We start from the raw sequence: 25419 nt of genomic DNA, 5'->3' as shown, positions 1-25419 counted from the left end.
CATCATCCTTGTAAAGAATTATTTTGACTATAAGTTGACCAATTACTAAACTAAATTTCTCCAATTTAGTCTACAATTTATTTGTATTCAGGAGCTCTTTCCTGACAGTATGTTGAAGACAACCCAATTTCTCAGACATGAGATATTTGTTAGCCATGCATCACAGACAAAAAAGACATTCCTCCACTTGTGTAGATCTTGCTTGCTGCTTTCATTGGCTCCAGTTAATTGTGCTCACCAGCTGGAGCACACTCGGCTCTGAGGATCCATTTGTCATCAGAGGAGCGCAGAGCACCAATCCGCTTATCAATGTGTGTCTTGGTGATGTTGCCATGGAAACGCTGTTTACAGCCAGGCAGTGTTCTATAAACGGTAGTGAAATGATATTGGTGCCAGGCCTATGTGCGGTAAAGGATGGAATTCATAGCTCGCAAATGCAATTTGGTGTAACCTACTCACAGCATATGTGTAGTGTTATTTAACAAAGGACACGCCAAAAATGGTGTGTTAATGGCAAAAACGGCAAATGGAAAAAATTGCAAAAATGGCGTGTCAAAATATGACAGTGTTAATTATATACCATTGTCTATGGGCAAATAATTAACACTGTCATATTTTGATGTCTTCATATGGATTGATGTACTGTGGGGAATGAGAGCACCACTGCCCTTTCAGCAATCGGGAAAATATAAAAGCCATTGAAAGCTAGGAGGGCTGGGGAGTGTCTGGGAGACAGCCAATTTAGATAGAGGCAAATGAGAAATTAAAGTTGACCTTGTGCTAGAAGACTATTAACGTGGCGCACAAATTGTCAAAATTAAAGAGTTTGAAATGCCATTATTTCCCACTTCTTTCCTGACATTGTGGATTTCTCTGGTCCATTATTCAAATCACAGCTCTCTCTCCACCCCCCTCTTTCTCTCTCTCTATCTACATTACTGGCACTGGAAAAATATTGTCGTCATTATAATTGTTAGATTTCACAGAAGGTCCCTGACCTTTCCACAGCTGGATTTTTTTTTTTACCAGTTTGAGGTAACACTTCACAGATGGATAACCTTAGAGCAATGAGTCTCACCTAAAGAAAAGGACTAGTATTTTGCAAAGATGCTTTTGAAAGTAGAGATTCTGACATGTGGGACAATGAACTGTGCAATGAATACCTAAATATGACCACAACACAATGAAAAAATTTATGTGAAAATGATTCACTGTCATTCACTGTCACTTACCTGTTTATTTAGTTGACCTACATTTAATAGGGCAGCCGTGGCCTACTGGTTAGCGCTTCAGACTTGTAACCAGTTCGAACCCCGACCAGTAGGCACGGCTGAAGTGCCCTTGAGCAAGGCACCTAACCCCTCACTACTCACCGAGCGCCGCTGTTTGTTGCAAGCAGCTCACTGCGCTGGGATTAGTGTGTGCTTCACCTCACTGTGTGTTCACTGTGTGCTGAGTGTGTTTCACTAATTCATGGATTGGGATAAATGCAGAGACCAAATTTCCCTCACGGGATCAAAAGAGTATATATACTTATACCAGGCTTGTGCAAAATTCCAGAATTGAATTGAAACTGGCTCTTAAATTCCATTCTTGAATTTCACATGCATTTCAATTAAGGTAGCAAACAGGAAGCAGAATTGCAATTCGAATTGTGCACAACCCTGACTTATACTTATACTCATACTTAATCAGTAGTGTAGTATTATAGCACAGAGCCACTTGAGTCAAGCAAACTTAGGAGTATGTTAAAGATAACATACTAAAAGTTTAAAATATACACCCAAAATAATTTCAAAATCAAATGTTGAAATTGTGCTTTATTTACTGTACAGTACTGTGGGCTATTCTTACATAATGCTCTAAATTGCACAATATTTTCAGAGGAATATATATTGCCATAGAAAAAGGAAAATTAAAAAAATGTTGGTGGAATCCTCATACCCTCACCTCTCTCTCTCTCTCTCTCTCTCTCTCAGCCTCTCTCCTCTCTCTCCCACACACCCGTTACAGCAGTCACTCTTCAGTCACAGCACCAAAATGCGTTTGATGTGCCCAGAAATGCAGAACCTTTTCCTAGAATATGCAATGAACAAAATATATGGTCAGGTCTTTTAAGAAAGACAGTAATAATTTATAATAACCAAAAACCAGAAAATATATCCTAAAATGCCTCTAGCAGTTTTCTAAGAAATGTGTAGAAAAACAGAGTGTTCACATAAAAGCCTAAGCTTTAAGATTCTTTGAAGGGTTATTTTAAGTTCAGTCTTCAAGCACATTGTGAAACATTTCAGATTTACAAGCAATTGTCTGTTATATAGTGAAGCAGCACTAATTCTCTCTCCCATTTTTACCTTTAGGGCCAGTCCTCCTATGGTAATTTCTTCAAGAGTAGGCTATAAATAAAGATATTAAAGGAAAATTTAGCACTTTGAGTCCCTTTTCTGGTTTGTTTTGGATGAACTACAGTGGTGGACACCGAAATTTTGATGATTGGTCCTGTCTCGACTTTTCTGACTCTTTTGACTCGCCTTTGACTAGTCAGAGTGGCTGCCTACAGGCATGCTCAAACATGTCCTAAAACAACCCTTTAACGTTCGTTTTCAAAACTGTGCAACTCACCGAGTGGTTAGTGGTGTTCGTTGATTATTAAATATATCGGCGCAATGTATGATTTCCAGCCGTCTTATTTGCTATAGTGGAACTATTTTTTCAGACACCTCACAACCGCGTATAAACTTCCGCTCAATATTTGAGCCTGAAGCATAGAGGGTGGCGCAGTAATATCAACGTGCAATGAGTCTTCCAACAGAAATCAATGAGATTTTACAAAATGGCAAATAAAACACGACAGAAACTGTACTTCGCTACGCTACTTGTTTTGGAACATCAACGAACACCACTAACCACTCGGTGAGTTGCAGTTTTGAAAACAAATGTTAAGGGTTGTTTTAGGACATGTTTGAGCATGCCTGTAGGCAGCCACTCTGACTAGTCAAAGGCGATTCAAAACAAGTCAGAAAAGTCGAGATAGGACCAATCGTCAAAATTTCGGTGTCCACCACTCTAGTTCATCCAAAACAAACCAGAAAAGGGACTCAAAGTGCTAAATACCGGAATTTTCCTTTAATAGGTAAGGCTTCCTTTTACAATCCCCTAATTACTATTTACTAGTAACTACTACATAGTTTATTGTACATTACTGGACAATTAACACAGGTAACATGAAGGTATACAGAGAAACATGAAATACTTGGAAACATCTCTCAACTATTACCAATAAATTATATAGCATTATTGGGTACCGACTACAGGTAATATGTACATAAATACAGGGAAACTACAGTGCAATACCATTAAAAAACCTCCACTATTACCTATCAACTCAACTAAGAGCCACATAGTTGTGAGTCGTTTAGGATGATAGTTACCCCTCAGTTCCGGTTACAATTGCAATCCAAGGTTTATGTTGGTAACAGCCCAAGTTTAATCATGTTCAACCTAACAATTAAGATAGAACTTTATAATGAGTTCATTTAATTTAGCAACATCTACAAGAAAAAATCCATCAAGGTACATCTGGGTCATTGTTTTGCAGATGTTCTTACAATTGAGTAACTTTGTATACTGTTTCCATACTGTCTTACCTGGGTTTTTCCATATCATCTGTTAGAGAAGTTTCCCTTTCCAATGCAATCAACACAAACTTTTATCATGTATATTACCAAGTTTTACCAAGTGCAAGTATCAAGTAAACATGACAATTGTCTGATTAAATAACGTGAAACTGTGATGTAAAAGGAAGCCATGTGTGTTTCTGTAGTAATCTGCTATCTACCATTCCTAACAGTGTACTCTCTTACATTCAGTCCAACAAACAGTCAGAGACAGTGTTTTTGATTGTTTATTTGTTTAATAATTAAATGTAAAAGAGTAGACAATAGACAATAGGCTATGGTAAGTTGGTGATTTAATTACAGGATAAGTGTGTATATTGATAGGGGGGCGGAGCAAGAGATTACGGACTTGTCTCATGAGCTGATGGATGAGATCAATACGCTGACAGACAAGTTACCTGATAGACATGGGACTCTGTGGTGGCCCTCATGAGGTTCAGATGCACCACTTCCACATGCACACAGGAAGCACCAGGAGAACCGTCCTAGAGGAATCTGCCTCCTAAGCCACCAGTGGTGTAAAAATGACCCTGTAGACTTATATCATTGTGGGAGGACAAATAACTTCTGTTCATTTCTGAATCTAGACAACATGGCATTCATACTTCTGAAAGGGTGAGGAGAACATTGAATGAATGGAGCCCGATCAGCTCAGCAAAGTTTTGGGGTGTTTCCATGGCAACCCTTATCTATCTTTTTTCAGCAGTTAAATTTGTTTCATTCTTGCACTGCTGTGATAATTCAGTCAATTAAGTCGACGACAGTTCAAACTCACAACTATAATGCTGGGAAGAAATTAACAAAGCTTGTTTTGTTATGGGAGCAGTAATCATCTCAATCTCTGTGCAGGTGCTAGGCCTGCAGTTGTGAATGCTGGTATCTTGGCTTCTCGTTCTCTTAAGTGATCTTTTATGTTCCACTCTAGCAAAAGGCTATGATCTCCTGCAGTTCACATAATGAGAAAAGTATAAACTAATTTCAATATTTCAGTTTTATGTTGTACAACATGCAGTGGTATACTCTCAATTTAACTACTGTACAATTCAGTGTATGCCTGAGCATCTGCTGGCATCCTGTTCTTCGAGTCTTCTGTGGTTACCCTGTTAATACAATTTTTTCATATAGATTATATATAGCAAAAAATTATCAACCCTGCAGCATGAGCTGGCTCGTTGTTTGAGAGTTCCCCTCTCTTCCTTGAAATAGCCTGACAGCAACTATCAAGGGAGGAATTTCCCGGCTTCCTCTGACAGACCGATGCGGATGTAACAATCAGTTGCATCAGCCAACATAGCTCACTGCTGGGAATCACTCTCTGAAATCACACAGAATGAGACAGGTACGTTTGGAATTTCCACTGAAAACTGCTTATTGTCTATTGAATCACAGTGTCGACCAGATGTCGCATTCACCAGAGCGCCCTCTTAGAGGAATTACAATAATTGATTTCTGATGGCCACCACCGTTATTAATCATGACATGCTTCCAGGCTTGTCTAGGAAGAGACAAAGTACACAGCGGCTAAGTGATCAGAATTATGTTCCATCTGAGATCTCCTCTTTCATTATGTTGACAGCTGCTTCAGTTCGGCGACATTTCTTACTGAGCCCATCCGCCTTCGGTGTGCAGACATTGACCAAAGCAGTCTTAAGTCTCAGTCTGAATTACTAAACAGATGCCTTGACTCAGACACACAAAGAAACCAGACAGCATGTGTGGGTGCACTGGAACACAGGAGTGCAAATGTCAATAGAAACCAATAGGTGCCCTGCAAGGATTCCTATGGTCCCTTGGCTGTCCCATGGTATTTGTGTCCACAGTGGACACTCTGACAAGGCCAGGTCGAGCATCTCTGTCTCCAGAGCGCGAATCTCATGAATGTTGAGCGCATCTGTCTGGGCTGGAGTTGCTGAGCAGCCATGGAGAAAGTGCCGGTGCCTCAGTGAGGGGAAGGAGAGGGGAGAGGAGGGGGAGTCTTTGATTGACAAGCGAGTTCTACAGGAGACTCATATCTTTTCCTACTGACCCTCCCTCAGGCGCTGGGTAGGGTTACTCACCCAGAGTGCAATGACGGCATACGCTTCCAGCTGCCACCCCACATGTGGGCAAACACAATGTGAGACATCCTGAAAAGGGAGACTTCTGATGAGGATGTAGGGGAGAAGAGCTTGCTAGATGGTGGGAGACTTCTGATGAGGATGTAGGGGAGAAGGGCTTGCTAGATGGTGGGAGACTTCTGATGAGGATGTAGGGGAGAAGGGCTTGCTAGATGGTGGTCATTAAAGGCATGCTATTATACACAGCTTCACTGGAGAGTTATGTAATGACAACGACATTTGTTGGCCCATTCAAATGCCATCAACAGCAAGTGGGATGCGTCATCTTTGTTGCCCAGGCGATTCATATTATCCGCTGCAGCTGACCACAAGAGGCAAAGCCTCCTGCCTCCTCCTCACATTAGAATCGTTGGAATGAAGAGAGGCAGGTGGAGGAGAATCGTTAAGCAGGATGAAAATGCAGGCGATCGATGGTGCAATGGATACCCCCCACCCCCAACATTTGATTTGGCCAGCTCCACTGCACATGAGCATCGGTGGGGCTCAGTCTTGCAGAACCCGACATGTTTCCAGGTGAGCTCATCCGCTCTGGGTTTATCGTGCCTCTGCTCCTCCATCCCCCGGGACCGAGGAGGGAGATCAATAGAACAGAAGCTTCCTCTGACTGGGGAAATGAATTAGGGCTTTCAACAGGTGGCTGCCTCAAGTATGTTTCACTCCCGAGATCATGTCTTGTTGGTTTAAAGTCACACCAATCAAGTGGCTATTTCCCACTGTGAAAGATTGTTGCCCCTTGACCACCCACCTGTCTGAGCATCACACAGCAGATCCTTATATTAACCAGGCTGACACCTTTCAGGCCTCCTCTGACAGTAATTTCTTCACCTCAGAGATTCAAGGGAGAGAGCGGAGTTCCTCTGTAGGCTCAGCTGTGAAGATGGTCGTCACAGACATACAGTGCTGCTTGGAAGTATTTGAACCCCTTGAGCTGTTTGGAGTTTTCTGTTGTTTTATCATGATTTTTTATTATTTTATCATCACCAGTGTTTAAATATGAACTGCGTGTGTATACTTGCAAATGCATAGACTTGTTTAGAGGAAATTGTGTGAGAAGGCAAAAAATCATGAAACATGGAATTAATGTATGTACAAAAGTAAGTGAACCCCCAGCTGCATTGGTAAAGTCAAGTAGGTAATTGATTAATGTAAAGCATTTGGGTACTGAAATTTAAGCATACTAATGAAACAGATGTCCTTTGGAAAGGGTTTGAGCAGCCATGATAGAGGGAGGACATACGGAAGAGAGTAGTGACAGCCCATCGGTCTGGGGAAAGCTACAAGACCCTCTCTAAAAGCCCTTCGGTCTGGGGAAAGCTGCAACACCCTCTCTAAAAGCCCATCGGTCTGGGGAAAGCTACAAGACCCTCTCTAAAAGATTCCACCTCTATTTTTCCACTGTAAGAGAAATTTATTTGCAAATGGAGGGCATTCAACATCACAGCAACATTTCTTAGAAGTGGATGCCCATCAGAAGTATGACCATGATGCACCTGAAAGATAATAAATAGGTAAAAGCCAACCCACACATCATCTCTAGAGAGTTACAGACCTCGATGGCAGCATCTGGAATAAATCTACATGCATCTACAATCAGACGAAACTGGGACAGATACAACGTTCATGGGAGGGTTGCTAGAAGGAAGCCTCTGCTCTCAAGAAAGAACCAAACTGCTCGATTCAACTTTCAGAGGCCTTCTGGAAGTCCTGGACAGGTAAGTCCAAAATAGAATTATCTGGTCACAATCCAAATCGTCTTGTTTGGAGGAAAGCCAATACTGTATCAAGAAATACCCCCTCTCAACAGAAGCATGGTGGTGGAAATGTGGAGGTGGGGATGCTTTTCTGTCTTCAGAAAACCATGAATTCTCAGGCCTATCAACAAATTATTGATCTGAACCTCATGTCAGTCAGGGAGATGAAGGAGGAAATAGATTTTACAACAGAACAATAAGCATTTAAGCAAAATGACCAATGAATGGCTTTAGATAAAGACAATTCATTGGCCTAGTCAAAGTCCAGACATCAATGTTTTGGCTAGATCTGAAGCGAGCAGTACACAGGCCAGGTATCTCTCCAACCTCTCTCGACTGGCTCAGTTCTGCAAGGAGAAGTGGGCGAAAAGTCCCAGAACCAGATGTGAGAAACTGGTTAATGGACACAGAAGACGTCTGGTTGAAGTAGTGGTGCAAAATGACACGCTACAAAAAATTAACTACATGGGTTCACATACTTTTGCACATGTCATATTTGGACATTCTAAACCATTTTTGTTGAATTTATAATGAAAATATATCATTTATATTATATATCAGGTCAGCTCATTTATATTATATATCAGGTCAGCTTTACAAATTGGGGTTTGGATGTGCATTAAATAAGGTTATTTTAATATTTTTGCAAAAAACAACTGACTATGTCTGAGGTTTCAGAAACTTTCAAGGAGCACGACAAAGGGCTTTTCATAGCAGTTCCACAAAAGGTGAGCACCCTTTACGGTCTTCATTAACAAACAGCCAGACCCAGCATTGGACTGCTTTATGTTTCTTACTTTAATTACCCAGAGTCTGAAGATCTCAGATTTTCATTTTCCCCAAATGAATTATCAAAGTGCATCTCATAACATCCTACAGTTGAAAAGAGGTTGGCCATCTGTTTTGATTTGCTCAGAATGGGTGGAAAGGGTGAGTTTGAGAGCAATTACAAAAGAGAGGTCTATTTTCATGACAGAGAATAATAAGGACACATCATATCCAGTATGACATGGAAGGCCAACTCTCAGCTTTAATTACCATACCCCTGGTTCAAATGTCATCACTCATGCCTTTAATGACCACCTAAGCCAGGTCTTCTAGATGTTAAGGTTTTAAGGCCAATTTTAGCTGTCTACTGGGAAACTATGGATTCAAAGACGACTCCAACCCTTTCCCTCAGCCCTCCACAGCCTCATCACCCAGTTGTATCTGTGTATTTAATGAGAAGGGAGATTTCTTTGTGTCTGACTCGAGAGAACACACACTCTGTATAGGTGACTTCACGGAGGTGTGAAAATGATCTCTTCTCAGATGAGGGAGGTGATTAAAGATTTTAGGCTATATATTCTTAACAGAAACACTAATCTGTCTTTTAAACATCAACTCAATTCCACGATAAATTTAAACGAATCTTCCTGACGTGTTATACTTTAGCCTAAATAATAATAAAAAACACGGAGAGAGAAAGATACATACTGTGGAATGTGAATTGTGGTTGCTCCAAATATGAACTACAGCGGCAACTAACTTTAAACATGGGCCAGTAACACGGCCCATCTGTTGAATGGGTGTGAAAGTGTCCATCCAAACTGAAATCGACGAAACCGTGGACGTGCACACAGATGTCAAACTGAGAGTATAAATGATGGAGGGACTTTTTCTGAGTTTAGTGCGCCAGTCGGCGCGCAGTCACTTGAAGCGCTCAGCGCCCAAAGGTGATGTAAGTTAAATACCATGTTGATGCCAATTAAATGTTTTCGTGCAACCACAACCACAACATCCAAAAATTCTCTCTGGTTCACCTTCATAATTATATGTGAACCGGCTAATCAGTCTGTGACCGTTGGGTAGAGCCGGTTGCGTCGTTTGGGTTTGGGATTAATTTTAGGGTGATGACTGGTAACGACATCCATGTCTGTCAGCATCCCTGATCTCGCATCAGCTCGGCAACCTTTCAGCATTTTCAATCATGTGATCAGCAATACCGTTTCCAGGGCAACCATGGGTGCCAAATATATTCCGAAAGGCATGCTGGTGTGGCTTTGTTTGTTGTATTAATATACAGTGGACAATTTTCCCATTATGTTTATTTTGTGGGGATTATTTTAAGACCCTATAACTGATTGATAAAGCTAAATAAATAAAACCAGAGATGAGCACAGTTCATAAACACGTAATTAAATTGCATTTGTCACTTCATTGTTTATTCATAGCAATATGTATAGTGACATCTATGTTGGAGCTGTTATTTGGTTTCAAATATTCCAAACAGACTATGATAGATTATACCGTGATTTATGTTACAGTTGCACACGAACTAGGCAATGCTATTACGTAGGCAGTATTACGTTTCTTTCTCAATATTTATTATGTTGTTTTTTAAGAAGAGGAATGCTTTTAGACTGATTATTCTGACTACTTACGCACAGACAACTACACTCTAAGAGTTGTATTGGTTTGCCTACAAATGGTGGGCTAATGTAGGATATGTCAGTTAGCAGTGATATGGGCTATAGATGTACGAGGGTGAAATTATACAACTGAGCGTTTCCCTTTTGGCTTTTTGCTGGTGCGTAAATAGTGAAAAAAGTAAAAAAAATCAAACTTGTTGCAATCTAAATTTTCCTCTTTAAATTCCACATCTTTGTGGTTCATTTCTCACATTGAAAACCTACTCACGTCTTCCACTTTGGAACGGTTGCGCTTGCGCGCATTGGAACCTGGAGCTCTCCAAAGAAGGGTATTAGAAAGGTTCGACTTGCCGGTGCCAACGTAAGATTTGACACCAATGGTTAACTTAACATACGTCAATCTGGTCCCGCCTACACCGTGCATGACGTTCCCTACGCCTTTAGGCAAGTCTAACCATTCCATTGCCAACCGCTGCCCGAGTGTTGATTCCGAACCGAGCGCATCTTCAGCTCCAACCCTTTTACGGGTAGAATTTCCATTACTTGAAGTCTTTTTCAATACTGTCGTCCCTGCTATGCATTTCCAGTCGGTGGGAAACACTGAATAACGATTTTACGCCTACTGGCACATTGCAGGTTACTTTGTTGCCTTGCCAACTACGCGTTCCGGACATAATTAATATTTGGTAGTAACAAGTCACCAGATGTTTTGGCATACATCGCCCACAGTTCAACTGGGTCGGGGAATCTGTGCTCCACCAAATTAAACAATGTCTCTATGGATTGGAATACATGTCATCTATTTTCTCTTCTCCACAAAAACATCTTGCGCTTTGGTGAGAAAAAAAGCTGTCGTAGGTTTTACCACCATTTCCATATGGAAGAAATAAATAAGTGATTACATATCTACACCAAGAGGAATGAGTCGCCTTTTTACAAACATCTTTACGGCCTTAATTGCATCTTTAATTGGGACGGTCAACTACAGGTATGTAGCCTACCGTATGGTTACATACCACGGGGGTCATTGTGTTTACTAAATTGTACTTGGGAAAAGTTATGAGGGATGTTTGCTGTATTACTGCATTAAAAAAAGTCTCCTTTCACATATTGCAAGAACATCAAAAACGTGTAAACTCCAGTTGTATGAAATCATGCACGGTAACATTTACTTTAAATGGAAACATCACATGGCGTTCGCGGCAATTTTATCGCTAGTCGCTACAAACTGATATTGTCAAAATAGGCAGCCGTTTTTCTGTCATATGTTGTTGCATTGTTTTGCACCCAGTGGCATGTTGCGAGGCTGTGATTCGTGAAATGACATTGGAGAAACGCATTCATCAAAGGACAGTGAAGCATGTTTTCCATTCATATCGTTATTACCAATTACTTCAGTTTTAAACTGAACAGAAATGATATCTGCTGGACCACTTTAAATTTCAATTCAACCACTATGTCAGGCTCAATAGTTCAATTCTTCGTTGTATAACTTAATATTGGCAAAGTATAGCCTAAGACGACGTCAGACGTTTATCCGGAGGGCCAGTAATCATGACACAGTTACATCAAGGTGGGCGTTGTCAAGGCAATAACATATGTAAAAAATTGTACGTGAGAGGGAGGGGGAGAAAGTGCAAGGTATCTATTAGCCACAATCAAACTTCCTGTTGTTACTCTGTTCTACTGTCTACTAATTATATTGTCTGTCATTGAAAGCAATATATCTTATGTTAATATGTTGTAACATGCACTTGCTTCATCTTATCCTTTTCCTTTCTTAGGATGACAGATGCAAAGGAGTATGACTCCAGATCCTCAGGAAGAGGCTCAACTAAGCTGATGTCCCCATCTGACTTCTTGGATAAACTGATGGGCAGAACATCAGGTTATGATGCTAGGATCAGACCCAATTTTAAAGGTATGCCAAATGATCACAGCCCACAAGTTAATTGCACTAGCAGACCATTTTTGGGGAAAAACCCTGTGAGGACCCATCAGATGAATTTCTCCTCTTTGCTTCATGATGATGGACTTCATGCCTTGTGTTTTTTTTACCATTTAAATGTGTGTGAATGTCATTGAGCTGCAAAAAGATTAATAATCCACTTAATTGCTACCAGCCACTTATTGATTAACTCCAACATTGGCAAACATCTTATCTGCGATCTCATCTATCCCTTAGCGGCCTCCTCTCTGCACTATATTTTCACAACACAGGCTGACTAGCACATCAACATTGACATTTAATAATTCACTAGAAAATATGCCATGCATTACACTCCTGTCAAGGCACAGGAACACAGAAGGCACAAAGGATGTTACGAGCACAGACTGCGGGCTGTGAGGCTTCAGACCTCTGGTGGGTTAAGGCTTCTTGTGGGTTTCAATACAGAGATGAGAGGGAGAGAGAGAGAGATAGAGAGAAAGAGAGAGAGAGAGAGAGTCAGCATTACCAAAGTTGAGAGCTGACTCTCTGTGAAACAAGCAACGGGCACTTGACCTCCTAGTCATATCGACAGGAGACTAAGGGTCAAATGAGCACAGAGCCAGAGTGAACTCGGCCAGAGCAGGCCCCCACAAACAGAGCACAGTAAACACACTGTCAGATTGGTCAACAGCAGCGCAGGGTGCTGTGACTGCCTGTGCTGGACCACAGCTCTCTTTTCTTATGAGGGAGAGGGAGGAAAAAAGGCATGCAGACAGCGTCTGAAAGAGACGCTAGTTGAAAGGACCTCAAGTTTCTTTTTGTGCAGGCTGGCATTCTGAAAAAGCGAGAGATGAAAACGCATACGCTATTCTTATCAGCAAAGGAGGCTTGGTAGAGTTGGATTTGACACTGTTAAGTGATAAGAACTAATGGATTATTTTAACGGCTTCAGTATAGGTTTCTAACAGAAGAGTGGTTGCTTACAATGCTTTCGGTGTGGAAATATACAGTACCAGAGCTGAATACCGAGGTGCCAATTTAATGACACACATGTATATCTTGTCAGTGTAACATCATGCACACTCTTAGAATGTAGTAGTAGGTACGGATATAGTGACTAGATATCACTTTCTAGGAGCAAGAGATAAAGCATGAATTTCTTGAGTTACCATTTTTTCCCCCTTTTAACATGATGCTCATTCACCCACCCTACCTTTCTCTTCAACATTACAGCTCTGACCTACATTGATCCACCTGGTTTCTCGTGTGGGCAGTATTTCACTGCAACTGCTGTTGAGTGGCATTGCTTCACAGCTCCGATGAATATTAGCAACACCAAGTCCCATGCAATATTGATAGAGCATGTAGAAGAGCAGTGAACTCACAAGTAGACATCACACACTGCAGGGATTGCAGCTGCTTTAATCGCTGAAAATGGTCTCTGCAGACTTGAACATCACACTTCACAAGAAACTGATTAAACAAAGTAAGAAAGGATTTAGCGCTGCTTACGAGAAGTGTATCCAACTATAAGGCCCTTTAAGGCCCTGTCTTTTCTCTGCTGACTCTGTGATGGACTCCCACTGAGAACATAGCAAAGTGACATTCAGAAACAGACTGTCCTATACAGTACTTAGGAGCTTTACATTAGTATTGTGAGAACTGGCTCATTTGTTCAGCCTAGAGTCCATCTGATTCCTGTCTGATTACACATTTAGATTGACATTATTCTGCTATGTGTTTCAGGGATGAAGGGATGATTTTCTGTTTTCTTTAAGACTAGATGTTCCTGTTAGCAACATTGAGCTGTAGGAGTGATGTTATTCTTGACCAATGATTGATGATGACAGATGATGCTTATATACAGGTTTAGGTAACATTTTGCAGACTGCTCCTACTGAAATGCTTCAATAGTGCAATGGAAAGGTCTTTAAATGGAAATCTGCCATTATAATGTGAAAAATGTTAGTCATGTCTCAAAGTGTTAATCTCATAATTAAATAAGATTAGTTTGAAGATTACATAAATGAGAAGATCTCCTATCTTTATTCAATGTCATTGTTTAAGACTCAGACTGCTTTTTCTTGGTGTATTCTGTGTAAAGCATTTTGTGATCGTGCGATGGCTTACTATAACTCTTTGATCACAAAACAAAATACCATGATCAACCAAATGGACACTCAGGTGTGAAGTATTCAGCCTGCCTGTGTCCATCCAATCATTGCTACATCCATGCCCCTTTAATTGAACTAATTACCCAAACACTTGATGGATTGTTGGCTCCAAGCTATGCCTATGCAATGTATTTGTCAATAATGTGTCAACCAATTGAGAACACACACATCAGTGTGCTAGTGATGGGGGAAAGTGTTGAATGATTATGTTATTGATTTACCTTTGTGGAAAGACATCACAACAGGAAAGTATTGTTTGCTCTCAAATATCTCATTTACCCAAGCAATAGATTTTTATGGTACTGATTAACTTAAATATGTTTACCCATTGTGTTTTACTAAATGTATCTTTATTCAACTGCAAAACTATGTTATGTTATATTATCATCTCACTCTCATTCCATTTCACAGGTCCTCCTGTAAATGTTACATGCAATATTTTTATCAACAGTTTCGGCTCTGTCACAGAGACCACAATGGTAAGTCCACAGACATCTTGACCTCTCTGCCTCACTGAAAGATATGCCCATGTGTGATTTATCGCCCAACCTGCAGGTCCCCCAGTAAATGTTACCTGCAACATATTTATCAACAGCTTTGGCTCAATAGCTGAAACCACAATGGTGAGTTGGGTAATGCGAGACGCTGCACCATGTCCAGCCTTGCTTCCTACTCTTCCATCAGCCATCAGACAGCATTTTCCCCCCCCAAATACAACTGAGTGAATGTAATCCTGAAAGTCTATTGGCAGGACTAGGACCCATTAAGAGCCCATTTGATGGCATAACTTTCCAACAGTACTTAAGGCAAAATCTAATTGAAATTCCCAGTGCGCTGCAAGAGCATGTGTTAAATTAGTTTTGTTTTAATAATTCAGAGAATGCCAATGAATGATTCACTTTAATTGCATCCAATGCCAGAGGGCATGATGGCTGTAGGCTTGTGATCCAAACAGATTGATTGGTGCAGTGCCTGGATGTAGTCAACTGCTAAAGGGGTAAACAATTTTAGACCTTCTATTCAGCTTAGCGGTTTCATAAGAGATATAACTGAATGTGTGCGATCAACTACACTTCAACAAATACAAATTAAGCGGAGGGATTTAGAAGTCTAATTTTTTACATTTTTTTATTAGTCAATATCAACCCAAGTATAAAGCAATAAATTGCCCATATAGCTTTCAGTGCTGGCTCAGCACAATATGGAACTGCCAATAAACTTATTTATATAAATAACAATGTAAAATCCTGTTTACTTTAAAGGTACTCTCTGTAAATGATCATGTAGTTTTATCATGTGCCATTCATCTGAATTGTGTTTGAAATATTTCAATCATTTACTTTCTACAGTCACAACCAGCAGATTGATATACTGGCTTTATGATGTAGAACACATACAGCATTTGCCACAACTGTTTATCAGCCTAATGGACTTTATTGTTCTGCCATCAGTGCCCAGAGTTGGCCTTTAGGCTGAACAGCATATCTGCTACTGCTTATGCCATGCATGATTCAATACTAACTGCATCTCAAAATGTAAACCATACCCAGTGGCTTACATCTGCCATTCACCCAGCATTGTCTAGTGTGATCATGAGGCAAATAAACAACAACTTAACAGTGGAGATAACAAGAGAAGCATGTTCTCATAGATCTACTCCAGCATATATACATCCAGAGTATAGAATAGAATATAACAGACATATTCATCAGTTATGAATTGGAAGATTTTGCTCTGCTCATTGTTCAGGGATATCCTCAAACTTTTAAAACGTTTTTTTCTTCAAATTGAACCCCTGGAGTAATTACTTCACCTGTCCCTTCCCTGAACATTAAGTGCTGTTATATTACCAATGGCCCTCAGTGAAGGATCACAACCATTTTCATACTAACCAAAACATGATCACTTTAGATGTCAAGGGAAAGGATTCTCATTGGCACTTTCTCTGCAGGACTACAGAGTAAACATCTTCTTGCGTCAGAATTGGAATGACCCACGGCTCGCCTACAGCGAGTTTCCAGACTCCTCCCTGGACCTAGACCCTTCCATGTTGGACTCGATTTGGAAGCCTGATCTATTCTTTGCCAATGAGAAGGGTGCGAATTTCCATGATGTTACCACTGACAACAAACTTCTGAGAATCTTCAAAGATGGAACGGTCCTTTACAGTATCAGGTTTGTACAGGGTTGATTTTAAACCAACTTAAAAAGATTCTTAAACACAGGGTGATAACATATGGTATTTGGTATTTGATGAAGTTACATGCAGTGTATTGTGAGCAGGAAAATGATGACCAATTAGTACAAATGATTTCGTTTGTGCTCAAATGATGATAGGGACATCAAATATAGCCCAGCTTTCCACTCAATTCTGTGAGTATTTTCAAGGTAATTATTTCAGAGAATCAGTCCTAATGGATGTCTGTCTGGAGTGTGCGGTTGTGTATCTCTGAGTCATGCTAATTTATCAATGAAAACCCACTTAAAAATCACTCAAAACACAGAGCAACCCTTCGAAGAACCCAGTAATGATTGAAATCCAGTGATGTACCACATTAAGTGAGTCTGTGGTCTATACTATTGGTGTGGTAACACTCCAGGACCTGATTTATCATGCAACATGATTTTGATCTGTGACCATCATTTCCACATTGCCACATTGCCTTCCTTCACACACACACACACACACACAGTATGTCTAAATGCATTTTATTGCCATTCTATTCTGCTTATATTGTTGGCATGGTGAAATTGGAATTGGCCTAGTTTTTATAAATACTCTCCATTTTCAATAACTCACCAGAATGCCACAGCCTAAAACCATCAAATGCATTTCCACTTCTATCTATTCCTTTCCATTTCCCACCCCCACAAATTCGTTTCTATACTGTAGTATCTCGAAGACACAAATGAATGAAGGCAGCTCAGACATAGGCTAGGCACTTTTATCTATGGTGTATCTGCAGGGCTGACTTAAAGAGATGACTGTGTACCCAGGTGTGGTCTGTCAAGCGGCGGGTAAAAGTGGCGAGGAGACGTGGTTAGCTGCGCTCTCGCTTCATCAAAGGGCTGGGAGTGAGCGGCAGGGCCTCCGAGTACAGCATCTCACAGACAATAACGGGGCGCTAATGAAAGTGTGATAAGCCCTGGCTGAGGGGAGCCCTACACTCTGTGTGGGAGGACCCTTCAGAGACAGAGATGGCGAAAATATGAGGCCAATAACGGGGCTGTGCTCACCGTGCGCTGAGAGGCACAGGCTCATGTGTGAACACTCCAGATCAGCCCTCTTCCTCTGGGAGGAATAGCAGTCCTCTCTACCAGGTTGTATATTAATGCAACCAAAAATGATTAACAAACACCCTTAGTGCACACGATGAGCACTGGCCAGATAGCCATTCTAATCCTGTCCCAGTAAATGAGATATTTAGTTGGGCAGAGAAACTGGCTCGTTTTTCTTGGACCTAATTACAATTTTTTTTATATCTCATGCTGGTTGTTTCTATTCATTGCTGCTTTGCTCAGATGTGGGTTAATGAATTATTTGCTTTATCGCAGGCTGACTTTAATCCTGTCTTGTCCAATGGATTTGAAAAACTTCCCTATGGATGTGCAGACATGCACCATGCAGCTGGAAAGCTGTAAGTACCATCTCCTTGACGGCCATTTTTACTTTGGAAAAAAAGTGTCATTAAATGGATGTATCCATTGTTCAATGTGATGGTTTGCAGTTGGCTACACCATGAACGACTTGATATTTGAATGGAAGGATGATAGTCCTGTGCAGGTTGCAGATGGTCTGACCCTACCACAGTTCATCTTAAAAGATGAAAAAGAACTGGGATACTGCACCAAACATTACAACACAGGTGAGTGCTGTATTTTGGTTCAGTGCAAAAGGCTAGAAGTAATACTTCACAGTAGGGCACTTTGGCAAAAAGCACTAGATGAAAAGACGATAAAATCTTCATGAGGCCTCAGTATTCATTCATGATAACAGATAGTCCAGATCAATAAACAATGTGTTGTGTTCTCAATAGTCCAACTTATTTATCCATCAATGCACACATGGAACTCTAGGAAAAGTAAACCATCTTACATATTGATTCAACTAAAATAGTTTTTAGTTTTGCCGGCCACATATAGTTCTGTATTATCATAAAATTGTCCGAAATTATATCCACCTCGAGCAGTTCCTATTCCAATTTCTGTGTGCCCCCCCCCCAGGTAAATTCACCTGCATTGAGGTGAACTTCCATCTGGAGAGACAGATGGGCTACTACCTGATCCAGATGTACATTCCCAGTCTTCTCATCGTCATCCTGTCCTGGGTGTCCTTCTGGATCAACATGGACGCCGCACCTGCCAGAGTGGCACTGGGCATCACCACAGTGCTCACCATGACAACACAGAGTTCAGGCTCGCGCGCATCTCTGCCAAAAGTAAGATTCTCTCTGAAAAAATAAATAGGCGTACTGTCATAAACCTGTAGTTTCTCAGTTTTAGCTTCTGTACTGCACAATGTTCTGTCTTTGTCATGTGTGCATGTACCCAATACATATACTTTTATATAATATTACCTCTAGAGGGGAAAACAAAGCATCTGTACCAACACCTAATTCCCCTATGATGAAACAGACTATCCCATTCCAAATAATACATTCCCAAAACAAATCAAAGTCACATACATTCAATGATAATAATATTTCATGGACCATGTTTGTGTAGCTTCTCTCCTGTTGATGAATGGGGTAATGCATTGTAGCTCATTATTTTGTATTCCGTGTTGTGGCAAAGCACCTCTTCTGACACATAGCTGGCTCATATTCCTGGGGATAGGGAATTGTTCCTCACATCTTTGAGTCTTCAGGAGCACATGCAGAGTGAGTCATCCAGCGATGCTCAATCAAGCCTCCCCCTCATTGGACGGCATATGACCCACGAGCGCCATGCAGAGCCGGCATGAAAGAAAGGCACACTGTTAAATATTTAGAGAGGCCTCTCACAGCACAAGTTCTCAAACAACAAAAGCTCAATATGCAGGAAGTGTACTTAACAGACTCGGCTGTTTTTCCCTCTCTCTCCTCACAATGCAAATGATCTGTCGCCTGGCAAGACACAAGAGCTGTCTTTGTGAGATGAAATGATGGGTGCTCAGAGCTGGAGGCTTTGTCTCCCTTTTTATCAGACAGTGAGCTAGATAAAGACCCACAGCGCCAGATCTACCTAGAGCTTTGAATCATGCACCGAGGCTAGCTAATTAGTTTACCCTTGAACTTGTAATGTACCCATGTTTGGTCCCTGTAATCATTCAATCTGATATGAACATTATCATTGTGAACTGGAGGCAGTCATTATCCCAACAATTCCTAATTGTGATTATTCATTTGTAATAGCCAGAATCACACACAGGAATTAATAGGAGACTGTGGGGGGGTTTCTGTGGGGGAAATGCTGTTTTTGGGGGTTGATGGAGGTGTATTTTCAAAAATAACATCTATTATTGGTCCATGTCCTATAGTGATCACTCTTGTTCAAGCAAAACATGTTCCACATGATTTGATGTACATTTAGAGAGCCATAATTGAATATTATTCTGATATAATTTGCATTTTAATGGACTACTTGGTAATGTAAAGGTCTACCTGCTAATATGAGATACTGTAATGAAATTCATGATTTTATAATTATGAATAATACAATATGCATGATACAATACAACCTTATACATGACACATGCCAAAAAATGATTGATGTGTCTATTAAAACATAGATGTTTCCTCTGATTCTGGTGTATAAGATATAGAGGTAGCCTAATCTAAAATACTGGATGACTTAAAAAAAAAACATGACTTGATATCCTGAAGTGATGTTAAGTGACAGAAAAATAATAAGCACAATTTAGAATGAAATACAGTGTCTGTGGTGTCCCCTGTTCATTATTGCACATTTCTGTCTTCTCTTTATTGGCAGGTCTCCTATGTGAAGGCCATAGATATCTGGATGGCGGTGTGCCTCTTGTTCGTATTTGCTGCCCTGCTGGAGTATGCAGGAGTAAACTTTGTCTCCCGGCAACAGAAGGAGTTTCTGCGCTTAAAGCGAAGACAGAGAAGAAACAAGGTTGCACCAGTTACTTTCTACATTTAAGCTGCAGAAGTAGAAATGCACAGAAGTTTCTTGAAAGAGCTGTCTCGTCTTGTCACTCAGAGAGAAATAGTATGTGAGAATAGCTTCCTTGTCAGGGAAATGTGGATTTGGCAGGTGCTCAATTGGTTGTTGTTCAAGAAGGAAGTCAACCGTAGCAAGCTAAAAGGATTAGCATTATTGCTACAGACAGAGAGGCATTAGCTTCATCACACACAATTTATGCAACAAGAAGTCTGTACCTTAATGATTATGTATTTCTCTAAAGTCCTACACATTGTTAGAATTTCTGACAAATCTGTTCTCCTTTGATGCCATGTGACATCATTGTCCTTACAGACACAATTGCATAGGACTTGTGGTATCAACTATATAGGCCCACCAATTAAACACAGCCATACAGTAGTAGTGAGCATGAGACACACTTGCCAAAACGCATGCTGCTACCTCAGGCCACTCTGCATGTTAGCTCAGTTAATGAGGGCCTTTCAGCTGTGTGCCCAGAGCCCATTCTCATCAGCCTCAGTGTGAGGGCCACAACACCTGAGACACAGGCCAGTTAATTGAAAATTAAAGACTTGGCTGCTGGCAACTCATTACGGGGAAATGTGGGTACCGTGGAAGTTCATGTTGGAATGTGCTGTTGTTCATAAATTAAAATCGCATGCCTCTCAGTGATAACTGAGAATGTGAAATGGTGTTTTAGTTTCATGTTATGGAACTCTTTTTTTTCTACCTGTTGCCACTGTTTAGTTTGTCTGCATGGGATCAGTAATGTTATCTAATGTTTTTATCTTGACTTTCCAGGATGACGAGGGTCGTTTGAACTTTTCGGGCTACACCATGGGCCCCTGTCTGCAGATGAAGGATGGTAACGCCATCAAAAGTGCGACGCCGAATGCAGTGCAGGTGGGCCCCACACAGCGGGAGACGGATATCATAAAGAAGAAGTTTGTGGACAGGGCCAAGAGGATTGACACGGTGTCTCGAGCTGCCTTTCCCCTCGCCTTCCTCATTTTCAACATCTTTTACTGGATTACGTACAAAATCATCAGACATGAGGACGTCCACAAAAAGTAGCGCTACCAACCAAGGGGATCTGCCAAAAAAGGTAGCGGCTATTGGTTGTCAGTTTCTCTAGGGGGAGGATCGTGTCTGGGACAGGTCGCCAGTGGACCTCTACATAGAGGGGAGCAGTGATGTGAAATTTGTTTTCTCTCTGGGATAACAAATCTGGGTTTAGCTTTCTGAAGAAATGGACAGAGTCCCACACAGTGCAGTGTTTCTGATGAGATGTGATAAGCGTTCAGGAGCCATGGTCTCCAGGATGGTTAAACTGTTTCAACTACTGATGGGCCAAATGTTGTGTGAGATCACCACCATTGTATTATTATTGCATTGAAATGACCAACATTCCGAGAGTTTGTATGAGCAAAACCTAAGATCAGGAAGGTTTGCTTTTTAACGTGAGGTTTCCTATAGTGGATGACTACACCGTTTTCTACAGCTGCACAACAACTGTTTTTACAGACTGATCAGTAAGGCCTAATTTGTCCATTCACAATAGTGAAATACTGCTGTCATTTCTATTAGAAACCTAAAGCCTTAGATATTATAACGCAAGATCAAACTGTATGCTTCCTTCCTGATTTTGTCTTACAGAATGTATTTATTTTTTAAATGTATTTATTATTATTTAATATATGTATTTATTTACTATTTGTCTATTTATTTATGTGCTCATTCATTCATTCATTCATTTATGCACTTTCTTTAAGTTGCACTGTTTGAGCACAATTTCGTGTAATAGTAAACAAAGCTTCCAATATCTCTGGGTTGTATGAATGTTGACGTTCAACAGAGTGTGAGATGTGAATCTATGATAAAATCACACTAAAGGCTTCTGTTTCACTGATTCTTTTCTATCCACGAAAGTAAACTAGCCACTTGTTTTGTCTGCTTTTTGGCATGTGCTGAAATGCTACCATATACGTAAACACCAAGTCAATTAGAATATTCACAAACCTGTCAGCGGCATTGGACAGTTGTACAACAACACCACAGAACAATTTTATAAAAAGGATATCGCTCTGAAAGAAATAAGCAAGAATAACATCACACTATACAGTAATAGTATTGTCACCACCTTTAAGGGACGAAACTAAAAAGGCTTGATCAGGAGATTGGATTGTTACAGAGATCGTCACAGCATGTATGGTTCACAGAGGTACTTTCCATTTCAAAGTTGAATCATTTTACTTTTGAAATTATATTGATAGTAATGTTGAGTATGTGCATAGCAACTATTTAAGTGTCTCTGAGAAGGCAACCTGCAGAGGACGAGTTAAAGAAAACCTGAGGTATCTCAATAAATTGAGTTAATAATCCAGGAATAAATGTATGTTAATAAACTCTCAGACAAATAAGTTTAATGACCTGCGATTTCAGATGCTTAATTTTGCTACAGATATTCAAGAATTGGTAAAGAATCCTTGTGTTCAAACACAGCCATCAGCACCACGATCTGACTGGCTGGAAAGAAAGTGAGAGATGGTCAAACTGCCTGCTGTCTGATCCTCTTACCTGGCCAATGAATCTCGCCTCGCTGGCGTATGGGGCTGCTGGGGGTCAGCACAAGTGACATGGACGTGAGGCGACATGGAGAGAAGGCTAATATTGGATAATGGGCTTCACAGCTGGCCACAGTGATCCAGCAGCAGGGAGCATTTACCTGCATGGACACCACCTGAATGGAAAATGCCAGAATGGCTTCAGCGAGACGAGACAGCGATTCTGTCAGACACACACAGAACAAGATAACTGGTAACTCCTCCAAAGTGGGCCCCTGCAGTAATTACACATCAGTGGCCTCTTTGGGTTTTCTCTTTTTTTTTAACCTTCTCTCGTAGGCTACTGCTTTTTTCTGTTTAAAGTTCTATTCCAGATACCTCATTCTACTTGTATAAGGCTACACCAAGCAAACTAAATCCAAATGATGTTTACTCACTCTAATGTAGACCAAAATGTGTTGTATTTTTCCCTCTTATGCCGTATAGTTGATCAATAAAAAATATATTGAAATGAACCAAAAGGTATATTTCCTTACCTGTGCCTATCTTCATTCTGCAAGTCTGAAGACCATAGTACAATTATATCACATGCAAAAGACAATACAGTTATGCTTTAGATGTATATATGGCAGCATAGAAGTTTGCTGTCAAACTGTACATACCACCAGTATTCTCTTTAATACCTTAAAAGAAAAAGGATATGCACATATCCTAATCCTAAACAAGGTTTCTGTTAGCAAGGTTTCTTGCTAAAGGACAAATGAAAAGAGCAGTAATGTTTCTCATATGTAAGGCTAAAAGGCTAATACATGCTTAAAAGGCTATTACAATCCTCAAGAGGACATGAAGGTATGTTTCCCAAGGAGAGAAACCTACATGACAAAGCATCATTTTAACAAGGTCAAGTTCATCCTCATATGTGCAGACATGCTATTTCAGAGGGAAAGCACACAGTACTTGTCATGCTTGCCCTTTACAAATGCCTCTTTTCAATTTATTAGGTATGTGGTCAATATCTAGAAGAAATACATATAAAGTCAAATTAGGGAGTTTTAGGTGTGCATAATATTAAAACCATCTTATTTAGACTAAATTTTATATGAAGTAAAAATTCTTTCACTTATTTCAATTCTCAGCATCAACACACTAAGCTCTTCTTGCTTATTTGAAAAGCACACTTGTGTTTTAAATGAGTTTGACCTATAGGCCTACTGCCATCAAAAGAGACATTCAACTAAGCTTAAAGAGTCAGTGACCCAGAGACTACAACTGTATCCATAGAGACTACTTCTATACCACTGCTTATGTCACTCAGCATCTGTGTTACTCATAAGCTGCTGGATACATTTTTATTCATGTTCACCACTGCTTCTGCTAAATGAACATGGGCAAGGTTGCTTTGCCGTAGCTTTGGCTCAGCAGCAAAAATAGTACCCTACATGCATTACATTAAATATTCCTTAGGTAAAAAGAAAAGCACAGCAAGTTGAGCAGCAATGAGAGCAACGACCACCTTACAAAAATAAAACAATAAAGAGGTCTGAGTAAGCAGACACAGGCTGTGAAACAGCTCTTTTCTGCAGATAAGAAATAATACATTTATGTCAGTAAGTAAGTTCCCTGATATTACTGAAACTATTTTTGTGGATGGTTCCTGCAATTTAGACAGTCTGCTCAAATGTAAAGGAAAATAGCACATCAATGCAATGAAAAATGGATGGATGCGTGAAAAAAGATGACGTAGTAGTAACAATCTCAGAACGCTGCTGAAGAGGTTCTAATGCATGGCTATTTTGTTTGTTCTACAAAAGAAAGCCTTTTGTACATGAAGTTCCTGAGGCGTCATGTGAAATGCTTGAACCAGTGGAACAACAAGCAAGCAATGCTGAGATAACATCGGTTTCTGAGATAACATTTATATCTATAAACTAATATAAACTTTAACTCAAAACTGTCTAAATGGCCCAGCCCAACAGAGGCAGACCATTAAGTCTGGAAAAAATGATAATGAAGGCATTTCACACTTAAGTTTGGTTGGTGCTGGCATCGGAGTGCCATAGCTAGACTATATTTAGTGATGTCTTTAGCATGCACAGTATTATTCAAGGTCTCCCCAATATGCTGTGAGGTCTGATTGTAGTGTTCATGTTCAAATGGACCCAGCCCATTTCCATCTGACCAGTGTTTCAGAGCCCAATGGGGCCCATTACCTGACAGAGGCATTGGCAGTGTGCTGGCGACGGAGGAGGGAGTTTATCTCCGACAGGACCAAGTGGCACAGACAGATGGAGACACAGCAGCTCCTGGCTTAGTCGCAACACAGCCTCACACACACACACACACACACCAAAACGCAACACAGCCTCACACACACACACACACACACACCCTGGGCTAACTTCTCAAAGCAGGGGCCAAAACCACATATGAAAGAACACCCACCCACACAAACATTCATACACATTCAGACTCACACACACACACACACACACACACACACACACACACACACTCATGTGCACACACACAAAACACACACACACACACACACCTCTCCTACATTCTCCTTGCACTACTTTTTCATCACACAACACAAGTATAATTGTATAGGAAAAAGCATTATTGATGAGATGCGCTTTAGCAACACC

The 25419-nt window shown here is 40.6% G+C and overlaps 1 protein-coding gene across 3 annotated transcripts; it reads left to right on the top strand.

The window, feature by feature from the left end:
• Positions 1–10432: 10432 nt before the first annotated feature.
• glra2 (glycine receptor, alpha 2) lies at positions 10433–23257 on the top strand. 3 transcript variants are annotated; one of them, XM_048239984.1, is made up of 9 exons: positions 10433–10944; positions 11741–11877; positions 14616–14683; positions 16012–16235; positions 17616–17698; positions 17789–17926; positions 18285–18499; positions 20031–20177; positions 21009–23257. In XM_048239984.1, exons 1-9 carry the CDS (start codon positions 10877–10879, stop codon positions 21279–21281), a joined length of 1353 nt encoding a protein of 450 aa, XP_048095941.1. In that variant the 5' UTR covers positions 10433–10876; the 3' UTR covers positions 21282–23257. The 3 variants fall into 3 exon arrangements, with proteins under 3 accessions (XP_048095941.1, XP_048095942.1, XP_048095943.1); XM_048239985.1 differs by lacking the exon at positions 14616–14683 and adding an exon at positions 14472–14539; XM_048239986.1 differs by lacking the exons at positions 10433–10944; positions 14616–14683 and adding an exon at positions 14512–14539 and having other exon boundaries at positions 11759–11877.
• The last annotated feature ends 2162 nt before the right edge of the window (positions 23258–25419 follow it).

The sequence above is a fragment of the Alosa alosa genome, chromosome 3 (assembly GCF_017589495.1).
Source record: "Alosa alosa isolate M-15738 ecotype Scorff River chromosome 3, AALO_Geno_1.1, whole genome shotgun sequence".
NCBI classification, from domain to species: Eukaryota; Metazoa; Chordata; class Actinopteri; order Clupeiformes; family Clupeidae; genus Alosa; species Alosa alosa.
Note: the sequence above shows the minus strand (reverse complement) of the source record. Positions and strands in the feature narration are given on the sequence as shown.